At 37.8% G+C, this 23,664-nt stretch overlaps 1 protein-coding gene across 1 annotated transcript; it reads right to left on the bottom strand.

Annotated features, from left to right (window-relative positions):
• Positions 1-21,372: 21,372 nt before the first annotated feature.
• On the bottom strand, positions 21,373-22,351 carry LOC112818296 (olfactory receptor 5K1-like). The gene is given in 2 exon segments (XM_025865477.1): positions 21,373-22,260; positions 22,262-22,351. Coding segments are annotated over 2 exon segments (978 nt in total).
• Positions 22,352-23,664: the final 1,313 nt, after the last annotated feature.

Here is a 23,664-nt window from a genome sequence, read left to right as displayed (position 1 = left end):
TTCTGCACTGTCTGGGCTAAACTAAAACAATTCTGTGCAACCCCTGGAGGATATTTGGGACTTCCTGTGTGGTAAGTGAGAACGTGGGTTTTGTAGTTAGCTGGGGGTTCAGTTCACAAATACTACTGTGAGGTATTGATCAAGGGACTAAACCATACTGGGCTTTATTTTCTTGCATGTCACATGGGGATAATAATTGTACCTCTCTCTTAGTATTTTGGCTTACTCAGGGGATAGAAGTGAGGGAAGATCTGAGGAGCCCAGAAACTGAAGAGCCAAACTCAGAGTTCACTGCTTCACTTTTTGTTTCAAAACAACCATCTTACATTTATTCCGGGGAAAACAAATTTTACAAAGAACAAGCGAGTCAAGCAGTCCTTAACATTCCGTCTCTGAACTCAGCCCTTGGTGTATCCTCACTCCTGTTCTCTTATCTTTCTCAATTCTCCTAAACCCTTATAATCTGTGTAAGCTGGGATGGCCAACACACTGTATCTCATTCCACACGTTCTTACAATGTGATGCTGATGCTTTTCCCATCAAGGGGTCTCTGCCCCCTCTCCTTGAATGTAAGTAAAATGCTGTTACTGTCTCGGTGATGAAAGATAGCAGAAGTGCCATTATGTGTCGTCCAAAATCGGACCTTCAAAGTGCCATGCACCTCTGCCTTGTTCTTTTGGGACACTCATTCTTGGAACTCAGTAGCCCTGCTGTAAGGAATCTCAGATGTATTTGTTTCTTGGGACTGCCATAACAAAGTATCGCAAGAGGAGTGGCTTAGAAACAACAGTAATTTATCATCTCACTAATATGGAGCCTAGAAGTTTGAAATCAAGGTGTTGGTGGGGCCACGCTCCCTCTGAAACCTGTAGAGAAGAATCATTCCTTGCCTCTTCCTAGCTTCTGGTGGTTTGCTGGCATTTTTGGATATTCTTTGGCTCATAGCTCTATCACTCCAACCCTCCATCTTCGCATGACATTCTCCGTTTGTCTCTCTGCATTGTCTTCCTTCTGCATATCTGTCTCTGTGTCCAAATTTCCCCTTTTATATAAGACACCAGTCACATTGGATTCAGGCCCACCCATATGACCTCATTTTAACTTGATTACCTAATTAAAGATCTCATTTCCAAGTAAGGTCACATTCTGAGGTACTGGCAGTTAGGACATCAACAAATCTTCTTAGGGGCACAATTCAACCTGTAACAAGGGGTCACAAGTAGGCACCCCATGTTGACTGAGATCCCATCTGGCAGCCAGCACGATGGCCAGTCATGTAAGTGGAAAAACCTTTCAGATGATTCCAGGCCCAGGCATCATCTGACTGCAACTATGTATACTAAGTGAGAATTTGCCTAGGTGAGTACAGTCAACCCCTCAACCATGGGACGTCATAATATAATGACTATTATTGTGTTGAGTTACTGAGTTTAAGGGCCATATAGCAATAACTAACTGGAGCGTAAGTCACAGTGAGATAGAAAGGAAGTTTTCTTTCCACAGGGGCCAATATGTCCCGTAGTTGCAATATTTTATAGGACCTGTGGCAGGATCGGGCCCTGTCTGCCTTCTGCCTAAGCCAGCTCTGGCATTTTTCAAGATGAACATCATAAAGCCTTACCTTTTTTAGATACCCGAAGCCTATCTCTCACCTTTTGCCAACAATTCCTTCACTCCCTGTATGCAACACTTACCTTTCTTTAGGTCCTGCCTTGGCAAATATGGTGCATATTCTCTTGCTACTTCTTGTAATGGGACACTTTTCTCAAGGAGTTTCTGTTATTTTTGGTGGACACAGAAGCCAAAAGAAGCTTGGAATTTCAGTCAAAGCTAACAGATCTTTCCCAAAAATGCTAACTTAGTTTTCAACCATAAACATTAGAAGTGGAAAGGAACAAAATGTTGATGCTGAATGTAATATATTGTTACCATTGTTTTCAAATTTATCTTTTATTTTTATCAAAATAATTCATATGCAGAATTTGGAAACCATATTATTTTACGTGGCTTAAAGTGAAAAAAGATATCTATAACCGGACTATAATTCCTGCCTTCCCCAACCGTCAGCCACGTCAACTCTTTTAACTGTTTTTCTGGATTTCTAAACAAACATAGGAGAAAATCTGGATGCCTTTGGGGTTGGCAGTGACTTTTTAGATATAATGCCAGTGGCATGATCCATAAAGGAAGAACTGATAAGCTGAACTTCATTAAAAATAATATTTCTGCTTGCAAGATACAGATGATTTCTATTTTTTCCCAAGATTTTTAAGTTCAAGTTAGATAACATATAGTATAGTATTGGTTTCAAGAGTAGAATTTAGTGATTCATCACTTAAATATAACTAACCCATATAAAAATCCATGCTCATCACAAGTGTCCTCCTTAATGTTAATCCCCCACTTAGCCTTTCCCCCCACCCACTCCCCTCCAGCACCCCTCAGTTTGTTCCCTATAGTTAAGAGTCTGTTATGGTTTGCTTCCCTCTCTGTTTTTATCTTATTTTATTTTTCCTTCACTTCCCCTATGTCCATCTGTTTTGTTTCTTAAATTCCATGTATGCATGAAGTCATGTGGTATTTGTCTTTCTCTGACTGACTTATTTCAGTTAGCATAATACACTCTAGTTCCATCCACATCATTACAAATGGCAAGATTTCATGGTTTTGATGGTTGAGTAATAGTCCATTGTATATGTATACCCCTTCTTTATCAATTTATCAGTTGATGAACATTTGGGCTCTTTCCATGACTTGGCTATTGTTGATAGTGCTACTATAAACATTGGGGTGCATGTGCCCTTTGAATCAATATTTTTGCTTCCTTTGGATAGCTACCTAATAGTGCAATTGCTGGATCTGCTGGATCTTAAGGTAGTTCTATTTTTAACTTTTTAAGAAACCTCCATACTGTTTTCCAGAGTATGGCTGCACCAGCTTGCATTCCCACCAACAGTGCAATATGGTTCCCCTTTCTCCTTTCTCAGCATCCTCACCAACATTTGTTGTTTCCTGAGTTAATTTTAGCCATTCTGAGTGGTGTGAGATGGTATCTCATTATGGTTGATTTGTATTTCCCTGATGATGAGACATGTTGAGCATCTTTTCATATGTCTATTAGCCATCTGTATGTCTTCTTTAGAGAAATGGCTGTTCACATCTTCTGCCTATTTCTTAACTGGATTATTCATTTTTTGGGTGTTGAGTTTGATAAATTCTTTATAAATTCTTTATAGATTTTGGATACTAGCCCTTTTTCTGATATATCATTGCAAATATCTTCTATTCCGTAGGTTGCCTTTTAGTTATGTTGATTGTTTCTTTTGCTGTGCAGAAGCTTTTTATCTTGGTGAAGTCCCAATATATCATTTTTGCTTTTGTTTCCCTTGCCTCCAGAGACATGTCTAGTTCAAAGTTGCTACAGCCAATGTCAAAGAGGTTGCTGCCCATGTTCTCCTCTAGGATTCTGATGGTTTCCTGTCTCACACTTAGGTCTTTCATCCATTTTGAATTTATTTTTGTGTATGGAGTAAGAAAGTGGTCCAGTTTCATTCTTCTATACGTTGCTCTCCAGTTTTCCCAACACCATTTGTTGAAGAGACTGTCTTGTTTCCATTAGATATTCTTTCCTGCTTTGTCAAAGATTAGTTGGCCATATAGTTGTAGGTCCATTTCTGGGTTTTCTATTTTGTTCCTTTGATCTATGTGTCTGTTTTTGTGCCAGTACCATACTGTCTTATTGATTACAGCTCTGTAATACAGCTTGAAGTCCAAAATTGTGATGCCTCCAGCTTTGGTTTTCTTTTTCAACATTCCTTTGGCTATTCAAGGTCTTTTCTGTTTCCATACAAATTTTAGGATTGTTTATTCTAGATCTGTGAAAAATGCTGGTGGTATTTTGAAAGAGATTGCAATGAATGTGTAGATTGCTTTGGGTAGTTTAGACATTTTAACAATATTTGTTCGTGCAATCCATGTGCATGGAATGCTTTTCCATTTCTCTGTGTCTTCTTCAATTTCTTTTATAAGTATTCTATAGTTTTCAGATTATAGATCTTTTACCTCTTTGGTTAGGTTTATTCCTAGGTATCTTATGGGCTTTGTTACAATTATAAATGGCATGGATTCCTTGATTTATCTTTCTGTTGCTTCATTATTGGTGTATAGAAATGCAACAGATTTCTGTACATTGATTTTATATCCTGTGACTTTGCTGAATTCATATATCAGTTCTAGCAAGTTTTGGATGGAAAGTAATGGATTTTCTACACAGAGTATCATGTTGTCTGCAAAGACTGAAAGTTTGACTTCTTCCTTACTGATTTGGGTGCCTTTTATTTCTTTTTGTTGTCTGATTGCTGAGGCTAGGACTTCCAATAGTACTACGTTGAACAATAGTGGTGATAGCAGACATCCCCGTCATGTACCTGACCTTAGGGGAAAAGCTCTGTTTTTCCCATTGAGGATAATATTAGCTGTTGGTCTTTCATATATAGCCTTTATGATGTTGAGGTATGTTCCTTCTATCTCTACTTTCTTGAGGGTTTTTTATCAAGAAAGAATGTTGTGTTTTGTCACATGTTTTTTTCTGCATCTATTGACAGGATCATAAGGTTTTTATCCTTTCTTTTATTAATGTAATGTATAAGTTGATTGATTTACAGATATTGGACCACCCTGCAGCCCAGGAATAAATCCCACTTGATCCTGGTGAATAATTCTTGTACTGTTGGATTCAATTTGCTAGTATCTTGTTGAGAATTTTTGCATTCATGTTCATCAGGAATATTGGTCTGTAATTGTCCTTTTCAGTGGGCTCTTTGGTTTTGGAATCAAGGTAATGCTGGTCTATAGAATGAGATTGGAAGTTTTCCTTCCATTTCTATTTTTTGGAACAGTTTGAGAAGAATAAGCATCAATTCTTTAAATATTCGGTAGAATTCCCCTGGGAAGCCATATGGCCCTGGACTCTTGTTCATCGGGAGATTTTTTGATTACTGATTCAATTTCTTTGCTGGTTACGAGTCTGTTCAAATTTTCTATTTCTTCCTGTTTCAGTTTTGGTAGATTCTATATTTCTAGGGCTTTATCCATTTCTTCCAGATTGCCCAATTTGTTGGCATATAATTGCTCATAATATTCTCTCTCTTTTTTTTAGATTTTATTTTATTTATTTGAGAGAGAGACAATGAGAGAGAGAAAGAGCATGAGAAGGGAGAGGGTCAGAAGGAGAAGCAGACTCCCCATTTAGTAGGGAGCCTGATGTGGGATTCAATCCTGGGACTCCAGGATCATGACCTGAGTCGAAAGCAGTCACTTAACCAACAGAGCCACCCAGGTGCCCGCTCATAATATTCTCTTATAATTGTTTGTATTTCTGAGGTGCTGATTGTGATCTCTCCTCTTTCATTCATGATTTTATTTATTTGGGTCCTTTCTCTTTCCTTTTTGATAAGTCTAGCTAGGCGTTTATCAATTTTGTTAATTCTTTCAAAGAACCAGCTCTTAGTCCATTGATCTGTTCTACTTTTTTTTTTTAATTTCTATACCATTTATTTCTGCTCTAATTTTTACTATTCCCCTTCTTCTGCTGGTGTTAGGCTTTATTTACTGTTGTTTTTTCAGCTCCTTTAGGTGTAAGGTTAGGTTGTGTATTTGAGACTTTTCTTGCTTCTTGAGGAAGGCTGTATTGCTATATATTTCCCTCTTATGACCATCTTTGCTGCATCCCAAAGGTTTTGGATTGTCGTGTGTCCATTTTCATTTGCTTCCATGTATTTTTTATTTCTTCTTTAATTTTCTGGTTAGCCCATTCATTCCTGAGTTGGATGTTCTTTAACTTCTATGTATTTGTGGTGTTTCCAAACTTTTTCTCGTGGTTAACTTCAAGTTTCGTAGCATTGTGGTCAGAAAATATGCATGGTATGATCTCAGTTGTTTTGTACTGGTTGAGGTCTGGTTTGTGATGCAGTATGTGATTTATTCTGGGGAATGTTCTATGTGCACCCCAAAAGAATGTTTATTCTGCTGCTTTAGGATGAAATGCTGTAAATATATCTGTTAAGTCCATCTGCTCCAGTGTGTCATTCAAAGCCCTTGTTTCCTAGTTGATCTTCTGCTTGGATGATCTATCCATTGTTGTAAACGGGGTGTTAAAGTCCCCTACTTTTATTGTATTATTATCAATGAGTTTCTTTAAGTTTGTTATTAATTGATTTATATATTTAGCTGCTTCCAAATTAGGGGCATAAATATTTATAATTGTAAGATTCACTTTTTGGATACTTCATCTCTTTTTAGAAATAAAAAAGTCTTTGTTTTAAAATCTAGTTTGTCTGATATAAATATGGCTACTCCAGCTTTCCTTTGATGTTCATTAGCATGGGATAAATCGTTCTCCATCCACTCACTTTCAGTCTGGAGGTGTCATTGTGTCTAAAATGAGTAGGCATATAGCAGGCACCTATAAGCAGCATATAGCTGGGTCTTGTTTTTTATCCATTCTGATACCCTATATATTTTTTTTAAGATTTTTAAAAATTTATTTATTTTAGAGAGAGCACAATGTAAGGAGGGGCAGAGGGAGAAGGAGAGAGAGAATCTCAAGCAGACTCTCTGCTGAGCATGGAGCCTGACAAGGGGCTTGATCTCACGACCCTGAGATCATGACCTGAGCTGAAATCAAGAGTCAGAAACTTAACTGACTGAACCACCCAGGCACCTTGATACTCTATATCTTTTGATTGGAGTATTTGAGTCCATTTCCATTCAGAGTAATTATTGTTAGATATGAATTTAGTGCCATTGTATTACCTGTAAAGTCACTATTCCTGTAGATTATCTCTGTTCCTTTCTAGTCTTTGTTGCTTTTTGTATCTCATTCTTGCTCAGAGTCCCCTATTAATATTTTTTGCAAAACTGGTTTAGTGTTCAGAAACTCCTTTAGTTTTTGCTTCTCTTGGAAACTCTTTATCTCTACTTCTATTCTGAATAACAGCCTTGGTGGGTAAAGTATTCTTGGCTGCATATTTTTCCCATTTAGCACATTGAATATATCACGCCACTTTCTTCTGGCCTGCCAAATTTCTGTGGATAGGTCTGCTGCAAACTTTATGTGTCTAACCTTGTAGGTTAAGGACCTTTTGTCCCCAGCTGCTTTCAGAATTCTCTATCTTTGTATTTTGCAAGTTTCATTATGATAGGTCTTGTTGACCAGTTTTTGTTGATTTTGAAGACAGTTCTCTGTGCCTTTTGGACTTGAATGACTGTTCCTTTCCCAGATTAAGGAAGTTCTCAGCTATAATTTATTCAGATTATCCTTCTGCCCTCTTTTCCTGCTGTTCTTCTGGGACTCCTATGATATGGATAATATTGTGCTTCATGGACTTGTTGAGTTTCCTGAGTCTATATTCATGATCTAATAGTTTTCTTTCCCTCTTCTTTTCAGCTTCATTATTTTCCATAATTTTATCTTCTATATCACTTATTCATTCCTCTACTTCCATCCTCATTGTGATTACATCCAGTTGGTTTTGCAGCTCAGTTGTAGCATTTTTTTTTATTACAGCCTGACTAGTTTTTAGGTTTATTACTACTGCAGCAGGGTTTCTCTCGTGTCTTTTATGCTTCTTTCAAACCCAGCTAGTATTCTTATCACTGTTGTTCTAAATACTTGTTCGAATATATTGTTTATATCTGTTTGGAGGAAATCCTTGGCTGTGATTTCTTTGTGATTTGTTTTGGAAGAGGTAGAAATCCTTCTTCTTGTCATTTTGTCTAGGTTCTGTCTTTTGCATGTTATGAAAGCCTGTTAAGTTTCCTTCTCCTAAGAGTAATGCTATAATAAGAAGTTTCTCTCCAGGGCCTGGTACAACAGCAAGTGTTTCTGGTGTATTGTGTTTTGGCTGTTCTTTCCCAGAGATCAGTCCTCTGTGAATTTCCTCCTTGCTTTTAGTGGGGAGTGTTTGGATCTTTAACTAGGTGTGTTTTGGGCTTTGTTTGTTAAAATAAGCCTGGGGGGGAAAGTTTGATCCAAAAAGGAAAAAAGGAAAAGGAACAAACAAAACAAAAACAAACAGAAACAAAAATCTATAAACCTGATTCCAAAGAAAAAGAAAGAAGAAAGAAAGACAGAAAAAAAACAAAGCCTGGTCCTATTTCCACCAGAACTGAATCTGATGCTTTGGAGCACTCTATGATCAGTAGACTTGGTACATGCAGGGGGCTTGTGTTGGTTCTCTGGAGGAGAGGTGTGCTGCGCTGGCTCACAGTCAGACCTGTCCTAGTAAAGGTGCCCTGCAGGGCACAGGGGGGCAGAGTTTGGTGTAAGCTGCTCCAGCGTCTGCTGGGGGAGCTGTGTTGCTCGCTGAAGTCTGACGGTGCTGGTGGGCAGGTGGGGGAGGGAGAAGGTGGTATCACCTGGCTTTCTTGTTGTGGGGAGGGGATTTTGCCTCCTGGCTACTCAGGAAGCCCTCACAGAAAAGTGAACAGTCCCCCTTCCTGTGTCCCAGGCTTCCATCAGATCCCCACCCTCAACTTACCTGTGCCTGGGCCATTAGCTTGCCTGGCACCCCAGTTATCCTGTGTTTATTTCTGGGTGGTTTGTATTTAAAACTCCAAATCTTAAACGACCTGGCAAGGTGTGGACCTGCTCCCCTCCTCCTGAAGAGAGTCTTAAAGCACTGTGTCTGGCGCTGTTCTGTCCCAGAAAAGCAGTCACAGGCTGTGCAGGTGCCTGGAGTCATGGTGAAGCACAGCAAAAAGCTGCAACCAGGTTATCTGTCCTCTGCATGGGCCTCTCTCCCCTGCTGTTGAACGGTCGCTCAATGGTGCCTGGAGGGTCTTTTGTCCTTTGAATGGCAATATACACTCTTCCAAATGTACTCCAAAAAGGGGAACATTCTCTCCCAGTGTGACCCAGGATATCCCTACATGGCACTGTCCGCTCCTGGGCCTCTACCTTCCTTCTCCCCAGGAGCACCACTGCCCAGTGAATGGCACAGACTTCTGACTTGACTCCAGTGAATGGCACAGACTTCTAAAGCCTCAGAATTTAAGCTCCACTGTTTGCACAAGCCTGTGATAGTTTCTCTCAAATCCCCAGTCAGTGGTTTTAGGGGAGTGTTTTCCTTGTGTGAACCAACGTGTTGTTTTCTCTCCCTCTCTCCTCCTCTCTCTTCTCTCTGCAACAAGGGCTCTTTCCCCTCTGCAACACTGCAGCTTCTCTCTCCCCTAATTCATGTCTCCACACCTTGTAACTACCATGATCTTTCCCTCTAATTGTGCAGATTGTTCTCTTAATTCTGAGATCCATTTCCTAGGTGTTCAAAATGATTTGATGTTGAACTACCAGTGCTTGAAGGACAAGGCAAGCCCAGGGTCCCCTACTACCCTGCCATCTTAACTCTTCCATACAATTTCTTTTTGTGTGAGTTTTGACAGACTGTGTGTTTCATTAAACTGGTCCATTTGATCTAAGTTATCAGATTTATAGGCATAGAGTTGCTCATAATATTTCTTTATTGTCCTTTTAATGTCCATGAGACAAGTTTAATTTTTAAGAGTTTGAATAGTTAACCAGGAAGTATTTCCTTAAGAAATCCTTTAAAACATATTGTCTTAAAATATTTTAAAACATTTATGTAACATAAAATTGTTACATATATTTTTAAAATTATCTTTAAAATTAACTTTTCTTAAGTTTTGAAAGTTGTTTGTCCATTAACTACAAGATCCATAGGATAGTAGTAAATTTTTGATGTTACATGTATGATGTAAATGTTTGTATTAAAATAGAACTTACACTTTTTTACTGTTTTTTAATTTTAATTTTTATTAACATATAATGTATTATTTGAGTCGGGGGTACAGGTCTGTGATTCATCAATCTTACATAATTCACAATGTTCACCATAACACATACCCTCCCCAACGTCCATCACCCAGCCACCCCATCCCTCCCACCCCACTCCACTCCAGCAACCCTCAGTTTGTTTCCTGAGATTAAGAGACTCATGTTTGTCTCCCTCTTGGTTTCATCTTGTCTTAGTTTTCCTTCCCTTTCCCTATGATCCTCTGTCTTGTTTCTCAAATTCCTCATATCAGTGAGATCATATGATTCTTGTCTTTCTCTGATTGACTTATTTGGCTTAGCATAATACCCTCTAGCTGCATTCATGTTGTTGCAAATGGCAAGATTTCATTTTTTTGATGGCTGCATAATATTGTATATATATATACCACTTCTTTATCCATTCGTCTGTTGATAGACATCTAGGCTCTTTCCATAGCTTGGCTATTATGGATATTGCTGCTATAAACATTGGGGTGCAGAAGATTCTTCAGATCACTACATTTGTATCTTTGGGGTAAATACCCAGTAGTGCAATTACTGGGTTCTACGGTAGCTCTATTTTCAACTTTTGAGGAACCTCCATACTGTTTTCCAGAATGGCTGCACCTGTTTGCATTCCCACCAACAGTGTAGGAGAGTTCTCTTTTCTCCACATCCTCACCAACACCTGTCATTTCCTGACTTGTTAATTTTAGCCATTGTGACTGGTGTGAGGTGGTTTCTCACTGAGGTTTTGATTTGTATTTCCCTGATGCTGAGTGATGTTGAGTACTTTTTCATGTGTCTGTTGGCCATTTGGATGTCTTCTTTGCAGAAATGTCTGTTCATGTCTTCTGCCCATTTCTTGATTGGGTTATTTGTTCTTTGGGTGTTGAGTTTGATAAGTTCTTTATCCATTTTGGATACTAGCCCTTTATCTGATATGTCATTTGCAAATATCTTCTCCCACTCTTGTCAGTTGTCTTTTGGTTTTGTTGACTGTTTCCTTTGCTGTGCAAAAGCTTTTTATCTTGATGAAGTCCCAATAGTTCATTTTTGCCCTTGCTTCCCTTGCCTTTGGTGATGTGTCTAGGAAGAAGTTGTTGCAGTTGAGGTCGAAGAGGTTGCTGCCTGTGTTCTCCTCAAGGATTTTGATGGGCTCCTGTCTCATGTTTAGGTCTTTCAACCGTTTTGAGTCTGTTTTTGTGTGTGGTATAAGGAAATGGTCCAGTTTCATTCTGCATGTGGCTGTCCAATTTTCCCAACATCATTTGAAGAGACTATATTTTTTCCATTGGACATTTTTTCCTGCTTTGTCGAAGATTAGTTGATCATAGAGTTGAGGGTCCATTTCTGGGCTCTTTATTCTGTTCCCTTGATCTATGTGTCTGTTTTTGTGCCAGTACCATACTGTCTTGATGATTACAGTGTTGTAATAGAGCTTGAAGTCTGGAAATGTGATGCCACCAGCTTTGGTTTTCTTTTTCAGCATTCCTCTGGCTATTCGGGGTCTTTTCTGGTTCCATTTACATTTTAGGATTATTTGTTCCATTTCTTTGAAAAAAGTGGATGGTATTTTGATAGGGATTGCATTAAATGTGTAGATTGCTCAAGGTAGCACAGACATTTTCACAATATTTGTTCTTCCAATCCATGAGCATGGAACGTTTTTCCATTTCTTTGTGTCTTCCTCAATTTCTTTCATGAGTATTCTGTAGTTTTCTGAGTACAGATTCTTTGCCTCTTTGGTTAGATTTATTCCTAGGTATCTTATGATTTGGGGTGTAATTGTAAATGGGATTGACTCCTTAATTTCTCTTTCTTCTGTCTTGTTGGTGTATAGAAATGCCACTGATTTCTGTGAATTGATTTTATATCCTAACACTTTACTCAATTCCTGTATGAGTTCTAGCAGTTTTGGGGTGGAGTCTTTTGGGTTTTCCACATAAAGTATCATATCATCCACAAAGAGTGAGAGTTTGACTTCTTCTTTGCTGATCTGGATGACTTTGATTTCTTTTTGTTGTCTGATTGCTGAGGCCAGGACATCCAGTACTATGTTGAATAGCAGTGGTGATAGTGGACATCCCTGCCATGTTCCTGAACTTAGGGGAAAAGCTCTCAGTTTTTCCCCATTGAGAATGATATTTGCTGTGGGTTTTTCATAGAAGGCTTTTGTGATGTTGAGGTATATACCCTCTATCCCTACATTGTGAAGAGTTTTAACCAAGAAAGCATGCTGTACATTGTCATGTGTTTTTTCTCCATCTATTGAGAGGATCTCATAGTTCTTTTCCTTTCTTTTATTAATGTAGTGTATCACACTGATTGATTTTCAGATGTTGAACCAACTTTGCAGCCCAGGAATAAATCCCACGTGGTCATGGTGAATAATCCTTTTAATGTACTGTTGGATCCTATTGGCTAGTATTTGGTGAGAATTTTTGCATCCATGTTCATCAGGAATATTTGTCTGTAGTTCTCCTTTCATAAGGGGTCTTTGGGTTTGGGATCAAGGTAATGCTCGTCTCATAAAATGAGTTCAGAAGTTTTGCTTCCATTTCTATTTTTTTTGGAACAGTTTCATAAGAATAGGTATTAATTCTTCTTTAAATTAAATGTTTGGTAGAATTCCCCTGGGAAACTATCTGACCCTGGGGTCTTGTTTGTTGGGAAATTGTTGATTACTGCTTCAATTTCCTTACTGTTTATGGGTCTGTTCAGGTTTTCTATTTCTTCCTGGTTCAGTTTTGGTAGTTTATACATCTCTAGGAATGCATCCATTTCTTCCAGATTGTCTAATTTGCTGGCATAAAGTTGCTCAGAATATGTTCTTATAATTGTTTGTATTTCTTTGATGTTGGTTGTGATCTCTCTTCTTTCATTCATGATTTTATTTATTTGGGTCCTTTCTCTTTTCTTTTTGATAAGTCTGGCCAGGGGTTTATCAATCTTATTCTCTCAAAGAACCAGCTCCTAGTTTCGTTGATCTGTTCTACTGTTCTTTTGGTTTCTATTTCATTGATTTGTGCTCTGATCTTTTTTATTTCTCTTTTCCTGTTGGGTTTAGGCTTTATTTGCTGTTCTTTCTCCAGCTCCTTTAGGTGTAGGGTTAGGTTGTATATTTGAGATCTTTCTTGTTTCTTGAGCAAGGCTTGTATTGCTATATACTTTCCTCTTAGGACAGCTTTTGCTGTATCCCAAAGATTTTGAGCAGTTGTGTTTTCATTTTCATTTTTTTCCATGAATTTTTTTAATTCTTCTTTAATTTTCTGGTTGACCCATTCATTCTTTAGTAGGATGCTCTTTAACCTCCATGTATTTGAGTTCTTTCTGACTTTCCTCTTGTGATTGAGTTCTAGTTTCAAAGCATTGTGATCTGAAAATATGCAGGGGATGATTCCAATATTTTGGTACCACTGAGACCTGGTTTGTGACCCAGGATGTGATATATTCTGGAGAATGTTCCATGGGCACTAGAGAAGAATGTGTATTCTGTTGCTTTGGGATGGAATGATCTGAATATATCTGTGAAATCCATCTGGTCCAGTGTGTCATTTAAAGCCTTTATTTCCTTGTTGACCTTTTGCTTAGATGATCTGTCCATTTCAGTGAGGTGGGTGTTAAAGTCCCCTACTCTTATTGTATTATTGTTGATGTGTTTCTTTGATTTTGTTATTAATTGGCTTATATAATTGGCTGCTCCCATGTTAGGGGCATAGATATTTAAAATTGTTAGATTGTCTTGTTGGACAGACCCTTTAAGTATGATGTAGAGTTCTTCCTCATCTCTTATTATAGTCTTTGGTTTAAAATCTAGTTTGTCTTATATAAGGATTGCCACCCTAGCTTACTTTTGATGTCCATTAGCATGGTAAATTGTTTTCCACCCCCTCACTTTCAATCTGGAGGTGACTTTGGGTCTAAAATGAGTCTTTTGCAGACAGCATATCAATGGGTCTTTTTTTTTTTAATACAATCTGATACCCTGTTTCTTTTGATTGGGACATTTAGCCCATTTACATTCAGGGTAACTATTGAAAGATATGAATTTAGTGCCATTGTATTGCCTGTAAGGTGACTATTATTGTATATTGTCTCTGTTCCTTTCTGGTCTATGTTACTTTTAGGCTCTCTCTTTGCTTAGAAGACCCCTTTCAATATTTCTTGTAGGGCTGGTTCGGTGTTCGTAAATTCTTTAGTTTTTGTTTGTCCTGGAAGCTTTTTATCTCTCCTTCTATTTTCAATGACAGCCTAGCTGGATATAGTATTCTTGGCTGCATATTTTTCTCCTTTAGTGCCCTGAATATATCATGCCTGTCCTTTCTGGCCTGCCAGGTCTCTGTGCATAGGTCTGCTGCCAATCTAATGTTTCTACTGTTGTAGGTTACAGACCTCTTGTCCCAAGCTGCTTTCAGGACTTTCTCTGTCTCTGAAACTTGAGAGTTTCACTATTAGATGTTGGGTTGTTTACCTATTTTTATTGATTTTGAGGGGGGTTCTCTGTGCCTCCTGGATTTTGATGCTTGTTTCCTTCCCCAAATTAGGGAAGCTTTCCAATACAATTTGCTCCAATATACCTTCTGCCTTTCTTTCCCTTTCTTCTTCTTCTGGGATACCAATTATTCTAATATTGTGTCATCTTTTAGTATCACTTATCTCTCGAATTCTCCCCTTGTGATCCAGTAGTTGTTTATCTCTTTTTCTCAGCTTCTTTTTTCTCCATCATTTGGTCTTCTATATCACTAATTTTCTCTTCTGCCTCATTTATTCTAGCAGTTAGAGCCTCCATTTTTTATTGTACTTCATTAATAGTCTTTTTGATTTCAACTTGGTTAGATTTATTTCTCTTATTTTTCCAGAAAGGGATTCTCTAGTATCTTCTATGCTTTTTTCAAGCCCAGCTACTATTTATAATTGTCACTCTGAACTCTAGTTCTGACATCTTACTAATGTCCATATTGATTAGGTCCCTGGCAGTCAGTACTGCCTCTTGTTCTTTTTTTTTTTTTTGAGGTGATTTTTTTTCTGTCTTGTCATTTTGTCCAGAGAAGAATAGATGAATGAGAGAACAAAATGCTAAAAGAGTAACAAAAACCCCAGAAAAATATACACTAAACAAATCAGAAGAGACCTGAAACCAGAGGGAAAAGAAAGGAAAAAAAAATATATGATCAGGCTGGTGAATAAAACAGAGCCACACACTAAATTTTGGGTGTATTTTGGTCTGTTAGAAGAAATTGTGTCTCAAAATTTTAAAGAAAGAAAAACTTACATACATAGAAAAATAAGGGTAAATACAATGAAGGGATGGAATATGACTATAAAGATGAAAATTAAAAAAGATTTTTAAAAAGGAATTGATAAGATAAGAAGTTGATTGAAAAAAGAATGAAAAAAATTAAAGAAAAAAAAGGAGAGAATGTGATCAGGCAAGAGACGAGGACAAAGTCATACATGATTTAGGGTGTATTTTGGTCTGTTAGAAGAAACTGTATCCCAAAATGTCAAAGAAAGAAAAACTGATATATATAGAAAAAAATAAGGTTAAATACAATGAAGGAATAGATATGAGTGTAAAAATGAAAATTAAAAAAATTTTAGAAAAGGAATTGATGTTAGTTGAAAAAGGAAAGAAGAAAAATTCAACTAAACAAATAGAAAAAAATAAAGAAAATTTAAAAAATTAACTTTGAAAGACTAAAGAATCATGGGATAAAAAGCCATGAATTCTATGTGCTGTATTCTAGCTCTGGGGTTTTGCAGTTCTCATTGTTTGGTAAACTTGGTTTTGGCTGATGTTCTTGCTGATCTTCTGGGGGAGGGGCCTGTTTCAGTGAGTCTCAAATGTCTATTCCCTGAAGTGGAATTACCCCACCCTTGCCAGGGACAGGCTAAGAAATCGGCTTGGGTTTGCTCTCAGGAGCTTTTATTCCTTGAAAGCTTTCCATGCAGTTTTGGAGGTCAGGACTTAAAATGGCAGCCTCCCAATCTCTGGCCCTGGAAGAACCGAGTGAGTGGGGCCCCACTCCTCAGTGCGTCCTCAGAGAAAAACAGTCAATCATTCCTGTCTCACCAGTCTCCCAGCCGCACTCCGCGCTTACCTGGCCTGTGACTGAACATTTCTATCTCTGGCACAGGACCCTGTTTGGAGTCTCCAAACCCAGCAGATTCCTGCAGTGGGCTTCCATGCCACTCCTCCCAGGGGAGAAAGGGGAGTCTCCCCAATTCTGCTGCTTGCTGGGTCCCTGCTTGAAGAGCAGTGGCCTAACTGTGCTGCAGATCACAGTTTATGGCAACCTGTAGCTGAGAGCCCTCTCCTTGGCTCTGTCTTTGCTGCCAGCTTCCCCGCTCCAATACCTGGGAGCTCTGCCACACTCAGGTACCTATAGGTGTTTCTGTGACTCCTAGGGTCCTGAGACTACACTGTCCCAGTAAGGGTTCCAACCCCCACTTAGCCACTGGAGTGATGTCCCTCAGTGGAGCAGACTTCTAACAATTCTGATTTTGTGTTCCAATGCTCTGTCACTTGCCGGTAGCCGGCTTCCCCGCCCATGGTCTATCTTCCTGAATATTGCCTCGGATTCACTTCCCCGCATGTCCTACCTTCCAGAAAGTGGTCGCTTTTCTGTTCGTAGAATTGCTACTATTCTTTTCTTTGATATCCTGTTGAGTTTGTAGGTGTTCTGAATGGTTTGATAACTATCTAGCTGAATTCCTGGGACCAGACGAAATTTAGGTGTACTCCTCCTCCGCCATCTTGCTCCTCCCCTCATGTTCTTTTACTTTTCCCTTTTCTTTTACTACGTTCTTTTACTTATGTCTTATGAGCTATAGAAGATGGCACTAAGTTAGGACTTTATTAAGTGTACACACATTAAAATATTTTGAATAAATATAGTTACTGTGGTATATTGTATGTTTATATTGTTTTGCATCACAGCATACTTCCTTTACTACCTCATGTACCCAGTCTGGTGCTACAGACATCTTTTTTTTTTTTTTTTAAGATTTTATTTATTTATTTGACAGAGAGAGAGACAGCAAGAGAGGGAACACAAGCGGGGGAATGGAAGAGGGAGAAGCAGCCTTCCTGCTGAGCAGGGAGCCTGATGCAGGGCTCAATCCCAGGACCCTGGGATCATGACCTGAGCTGAAGGCAGACAGATGCTTAACGACTGAGCCACCCAGGTACCCCTGCTGCTATAGACATCTTAACAAATACTTTTTCAAGGAATGAAATAACCCAATCCACCAGCAAATTTACCTTCTTTGAAAAATAAACAGAAAAATTATGTCTTTATTTAGTTAAAATTTTGTTTTATAAATAGATTAAAGAAAATGTTAAAGTAATGGATACAATTCATTATATTAGTTTTAAATTTCTGAAAGCCATACAAGATGCAGGGACATCCAAGTATGCAAGGAGATATTTTATTTGCTCTGATGTAGGAAGAATTATCCACTAAAACGTAGGGTTTTTTTTTCTCCCCTGCACACAGCCCAAATATAGTCCCATCTTGACAGATTATAAATATAACCTGAGAGTTATAATATTAAACTGAATTAAAGTTTTAACAGTAAGTATGATTTCTAGAGTTGAATGGGCTATAGATATTACATTCTGCTTCTCTGATACTTAATCAGCATCACTTATGAAGCAATATTTAAATTCATGTGGTGAAATTGGTTCATTGATAAAGCAGACCTGCACCAGGAAGCATTGTCTACTTCAGAGTAATTTTTCTGGGCTGGGAATGGGTATTAAGTGAGGATTAATATAATCGTAATTATAGACCATTTGGTCTATAAAGGGGAGGTAAATGACTTGCATAGAGGTGTATGTATAGAATAAATATTCTTCATGTAACCATGTAAACATTATTCAAATTCAATGTGAAACACTTTTGAGAAAGATGCAATAGACTTCATATAGTTGATGAATGTGCTCTTGGAGAACTACTTGTAGGAAATGTAAAGTCCCATTGACAAATAGGACCTGATAGAGTTAGGACAATTAAAAAGTCATAATAAAAGAGAAAAATAAAAACAAATTCAATGGATAAGAATTTGTACAATAAAAATTAGGAGGGACCCTTGGGAAAATTGGTGGAGACTGACATTTTACAAAATTGCTCCATTATTAATATTCATTATCATTATTCCTTGAGTTCAAAAGTTAAGTAAAGGTTGTATCTAGTTATCATACTTTATTCTTCTGGAAAATAAGGCCAAGAAAAACACTTGACACTTGATTCATTATTTGTAAAATTAGTACACATTTGTGGTTATAACTAAATTTTGGTTAAGTGTAAGATAACATTTATTTCCCTAAGTTTTTGTTTTGTTTTTTAAAGTAGAGTCCTAAACAAACATCTTTTCCCTGCTTACTGTGGAATATTGGCCAAGATTTTAAAAGGATTAATTTTATGAGACTTTTCTTCCTATATCCAGCAGTACTTAGGTGAAAACAGTCTGTGATTCTATTCTGCCCAGTGATCATTTCTGACATTTCAGATAATAGCTTGTACAGCTCAGATTTATTACTTTGAGAAAGGTTAGACCATAGCAATGTCAATCTCACTTGCTTTTTTCCCTAAGCATAACCTTGAAAATCCAGACAGGAAGAATAGATTGAGAAAGCCTCACTTTTAAGGACGGTTCCAAAGTCTGAATATACTTCATAAAATTAGATTTGGGCAGCATGTATGATAAGGTAAGAGCTAGGTATCACCCTAGAAATAAAGATGTAGTGAGCTGAGGAATAAAAGGAAAGTCAGGGAAAATAATTAGTGTTTGCTGAGATGGTGTTCTGTGACTTACATTCCCAGGGAGGTGTTCTGGGAATGAGATGAGGAGACAATTGAATGGCCATTGAAGTTTAGAGAAATATGGCAAGAGGAACCTTCCAGAGGGGCCCATGATAACTTTCACACATTGAACCCATACTTCATGTCATCAGAAGTCTAAAAAAGATGCCCTTCAGCCTTTTTGTAGACCTTTCCTTCAGCTAGGTGCTGAGGTATATCAATTACCCAAATACCGGTTTTTCCATCTTCTTAAATATCCTAGATGGAGAGGTCAAGAGAATTTACTCAGAAATTAGCGGAGGGAGAGAGCAAGAGAAATCAAGACAGCAGACTTGACAGAAGCCTTGTGAAATTAAAAAAAAAATGTTTTAGGTGAAATCATGCTTCCACGTCTAGCCTGGGGACTGGAAATAAACATAGAAATCAAAACTGATGGTGGCACCAAGAGATAATCAGAAAGTCAAAGAGGATCAAACATCTCAAAGGGATATAACAGGGACAGAGCTCAATCTGTAACATGACACCATTTTTAAAAAAGATTTTATTTATTTGACAGAGAGTGAGAGTGAGCATGAGCTGGGGAGAAGGAGTGGGGGAAGCAGGCTCCCCACTGAGCGGGGACCCCAACACTTCATCCCAGGACCCTGAGATCTTGACCTGATCTGAAGGCAAATGCTTAACTAACTGAGCCACCCAGGCACCACAACATGACACCATTTTAATGCCATATCAGACAAGTACCTATACATTTAGATGCACTCAAGGAAGGATGGTGGTAGGGTTGGGCAAATACTAAATTGATGAGGTTTAAATTAGAAACAACAAGGGGCACCTGGGTGGCTCAGTCGGTTTAGCCTCTGACTCTTGGTTTGGGCTCAGGTTGTGAGCTCAGGGTCCTGAGATGGAGCCCTGAATTGGGGTCCAAACTCAATGTGGAGTCTGCTTGAGATTCTTTTCTCCTCCCCTTCCCCTCTGCTTCTCCCCCCACTTGTGTGTTCTGTCTCTAAAATAAACAAATAAATAAAATCTTAAAAAAATAAAATAAAAACAACCAAGAAAATCTTGAAATGTATCAATTTCAAATCTTGAAATGTCAATTATATGGAATTAGCTAGATTAGATTTTTTGTAGGTTACAAATGGAAACAAAGTGATTATAAGTTTATATTCATGATTTAGGGGATTGGAAATACTGCATTTATGTTCCCACAACTTTTTCTAAATAGACTCAACCTGTTGATTTTTCATGTGAAGTCCGCTTCAGTGGCTGGCTAGCCTGGACCAGAGCTGGGGCCAGACCCAACAATTGCCTTTTGGGAATTTAGATGTGACCTCAGAGCATTAAGAGAAGACGTAGAAGGGGGGATTTTTCTTTTTCATATGGGTTCTCCTTGATCCAGAAGTTAGTCATTAAAATCATGACAATGTTCTATTAATTAAGAAGATGGAAAAGCTGGTATTTTGGTCACTGATATATCCCAGAACCTAGAGTAGTGCTTCCACATAGCAAGGTCTCAATAAATCTATGTTGAATAAATAAATGAAAAGTAATTCTTTCATTTTGTTACATTAAAATCATTTAATTCTAAAAAATAAATAAAATCTTTAATTCTACTTACATTCCACAACTTCAGGTTTTGCAATGGTGAAAAGAAAAAAAAAAGGAATTATTGTAAATAAGCCCTACCCACAACTCAACAATCATACACCTTCATGTCTATATATAATATAGTATTGTCCTCATTGTTGAACCCTTTCCTCACCTTTCAAGAAGGAGAATAGAGAAGTTGAATGTAGCTCACTGACAATGGAGGCTCTTCAAATCTTACATGAAGTTTGACTACTTGCCTGGAACTTTGTGTTATGGCATCTTTATGAGTGTACATATGGGAGTAAATAACTCTTTCTGAAGATAACTACTCTTGAAGTTGACATTCTGTGCCTAATTATGCAACTCCCTTGGAACTTTAACTTGGAAATATAATACTCACTTTTATTTGACACCTTCATTTTCTTACTACCTCTATCCTAACAATAGTGTCCCCCACAATGCTATTAAAACTGCTTCCTCAAATTTACTTGCTTCAACTTTGTCTCTCATGGTTGTGAGTGATTTCATTGGTTGAAGGTTCACATGCCCTTAAAGTCTTTTAGCCTAACTGGAGTACTCATGCTCCAAGCTATTAACATGGACTGGCTGTAGATGTTAAATAGAATTCTCCTGTAGGGCACCTGGGTGGCTCCGTCGTTAAGCGTCTGCCTTCGGCTCAGGTCATGATCCCAGGGTCCTGGGATCGAGTCCCACATTGGGCTCCCTGTTCAGCTGGGAGCCTGCTTCTCCCTCTCCCACTCCCCTGCTTGTGTTCCTGCTCTTGCTGTGTCTCTCCCTGTCAAATAAATAAATAAAATCTTTTATAAAAAAAAAGAATTCTCCTTTATACGTACAACTGATAGTTTTGTTGTTTTCCTTTTGGGGGCTGATAATCCCAATCCCTGATGCAAACATAGTCCATGAGCATGACAACATGCTAAACTGTTTCTTGAATGAATTACAAGTTTGGTTTTGATTTTTGTTATTTTGAATTAAGATTCATCACAGTTTTCTCTTTCCTGTATATTTTCTCCCATATATATCGCTTCCTAAATTGATTCCATTATGATATATTTCAATATTTTACATGTAATTGGTGTATTTTCTCTGTGTAATTTCACTTGGAAGTATTTTCCACTTTTAAATCACTGTTACAGTAGATGTCATTTGTTTCCAACTTTCATGAAATCTTTTTTTCTTCAGAAATTTTCTTAAGACAGTTATTACTTCCTTATGTCTCAAGCTATAAATAAAAGGATTTAGTAAGGTAACTACTATTGTAAACAAAATAGCAGCTGGTATATCTCTATTGCCTTCTTCAAGCAAATTTGGTCTAATGTACATGAAAAAAAGAGATCCATAGAATAATGAAACAGATAAAAAGTGGGATGCACAGGTAGAAAAGGCTTTGACCCTTCCTTCTTTGGATTTCATTTTGAAAGTAGTAAAGAGAATGTGGAAGTAAGATATTAAGACACTGCCTATGGTGAAAACTTGAATTGAACCTGAAAAGATAAATAGTACCAGTTCATTGACATAAGGGTCAGCACAGGAGAGTCTGTATAAAGGAAAAATATCACAATAAAAGTGGTTAATGTGATTAGATCCACAGAAAGCTAACCTAAATAGAAGCCCTACGTGAATCATGGAATGCAGATTTCCAGCTATGAAGGCTCCTGTCGTCATCTGAATGCAGAGTTTCTTTGACATCATGATGTGGTACTGCAGTGGGCTGCATATGGCCACATAGTGATCATAGGCCATTGCTGCCAGGAGAAAGCAGCTCGTAGTTTCAACAGTGCAAAGGAAATAAAATTGCGCCATACATTCATAGAAGGAAACCATTCTGTTCTCAGAAAAGAAGTTCCCTAACATCTTAGGAGTGATGGCACAGGCACAGCAAGAATCCACAATAGCCAGGTTGCCCAGAAACATGTACATTGGTGTGTGAAGATGATGCTCTTTTGAAATCAGTATCACCAGGCCAAGATTCCCCACCATGGTAATCAGATAGATAGATGGCAAAGAACACCACCAACAGAAGGCTCTTCAACTCTGGGTGATCTGTAAATCCTGTGAGGAAAAACTCACTTTTCATGGTATGATTTTCTTCAGCCATTCCTGACTTCTCTGTTGAGAAAAAAATTATGGAGAAATAAGGTACTAATTTGTAATATGCCCAATTTGACTGCTAAGCTAACTGATTCAGAAGGACGAGAAGCATATTATATAAGGCTTTTCATAGGTTGTGTGGGACATGGCACATGCCCAGTTCTGTGGTAGTATCAATCTCCTGAAGCTATTACATGTGTAGCTACTCTTTTAACATTCTTCCAGCATATTTTCAAGAAAAATATCAGATTATATGCACAGGGATGGCTTTTGAGGTCTTAAGAGGAATATTCAGTGCAAAAAACTTCTCTATATGGTTAGGTAAAGCTGATTCATAATTCAAGTGTCAGCAATTAGCATCAGTGTTCCCAAACAATTTCAGTTATTGTATACGTACTGATAAACAATGATGTTGAGAAAACTATTTCATACACTCATGTTCAAAACAGCATTATTCACAATAGCGAAAGCTGGAAACAACCCAAATGTCCATTGATGAATGAATGGATGAACAAAATGTGGTATATATGTACAATGAAATATTATTCAACCTTAAAAAGGAATGAAATTCTGACACATGTTAAAACATGGGTGAACCTTGAAGATGTTATGTTATGTGAAATAAACTAGACACAAAAGGACAAATATTGTATGATTCCACCTACATGAATTGAAGTCATCAAATTCATAGAGACAAAAAGTAGAATGATAGTTGTCAGCAAGAGGGAGGAAATGGATGGTTATTGTTTAATATGTATGGAGTTTCATTTTGGCATGGTAAAAAAATTCTGGAAATAGTGATGGTGGTTACAAAACAATATAAATATACTTAATGTCACTAAACTATATACTAAAATATGGTTAAAATTTTCTTATGTGTATTTTATCACCATAAAAAATTTTTTAAAAGATTATTTTCATTTGCAAATTCTTTTTTTTTAAGATTTTATTTATTTATTTGATACAGAGAGAGAGAGGGAGAGACCAATCACAAGCATGAGGAGTGGCGGATAGGGGAGAAGCAGGCTCCCTGCTGAGCAGGGAGCCCGATGTGGGGCCCTATCCTAGGACCTTGGGATCATGACCTGAGCCAAAAGCAGCTGCTTAACCGACTGAGCCACCCAGGTGTCCCTTCATTTGCAAATTCTTAGCAATTTACTATCATCAATGATAGTAGAATATATATTTAAAAATAAAATGCTTTTTTGGAAAAAAGTAGTGCTATTTATGAGGTTTTTAAAACCCTGGAGGTTGGGAAGGGAAAGTGATGTGGTTGGAAGCAGGCAGGAGAGAGAGGAAGAGGGAAAAGGAAAAATGAGG

This window comes from Callorhinus ursinus, unplaced genomic scaffold (assembly GCF_003265705.2).
Source record: "Callorhinus ursinus isolate GAN/ISIS: 27379988/994484 unplaced genomic scaffold, GSC_fseal_2.0 scaffold1, whole genome shotgun sequence".
Taxonomy (NCBI): Eukaryota; Metazoa; Chordata; class Mammalia; order Carnivora; family Otariidae; genus Callorhinus; species Callorhinus ursinus.
The sequence above is the reverse complement of the archived record's forward strand: the minus strand, read 5'-3'. Positions and strand labels throughout refer to the sequence as shown.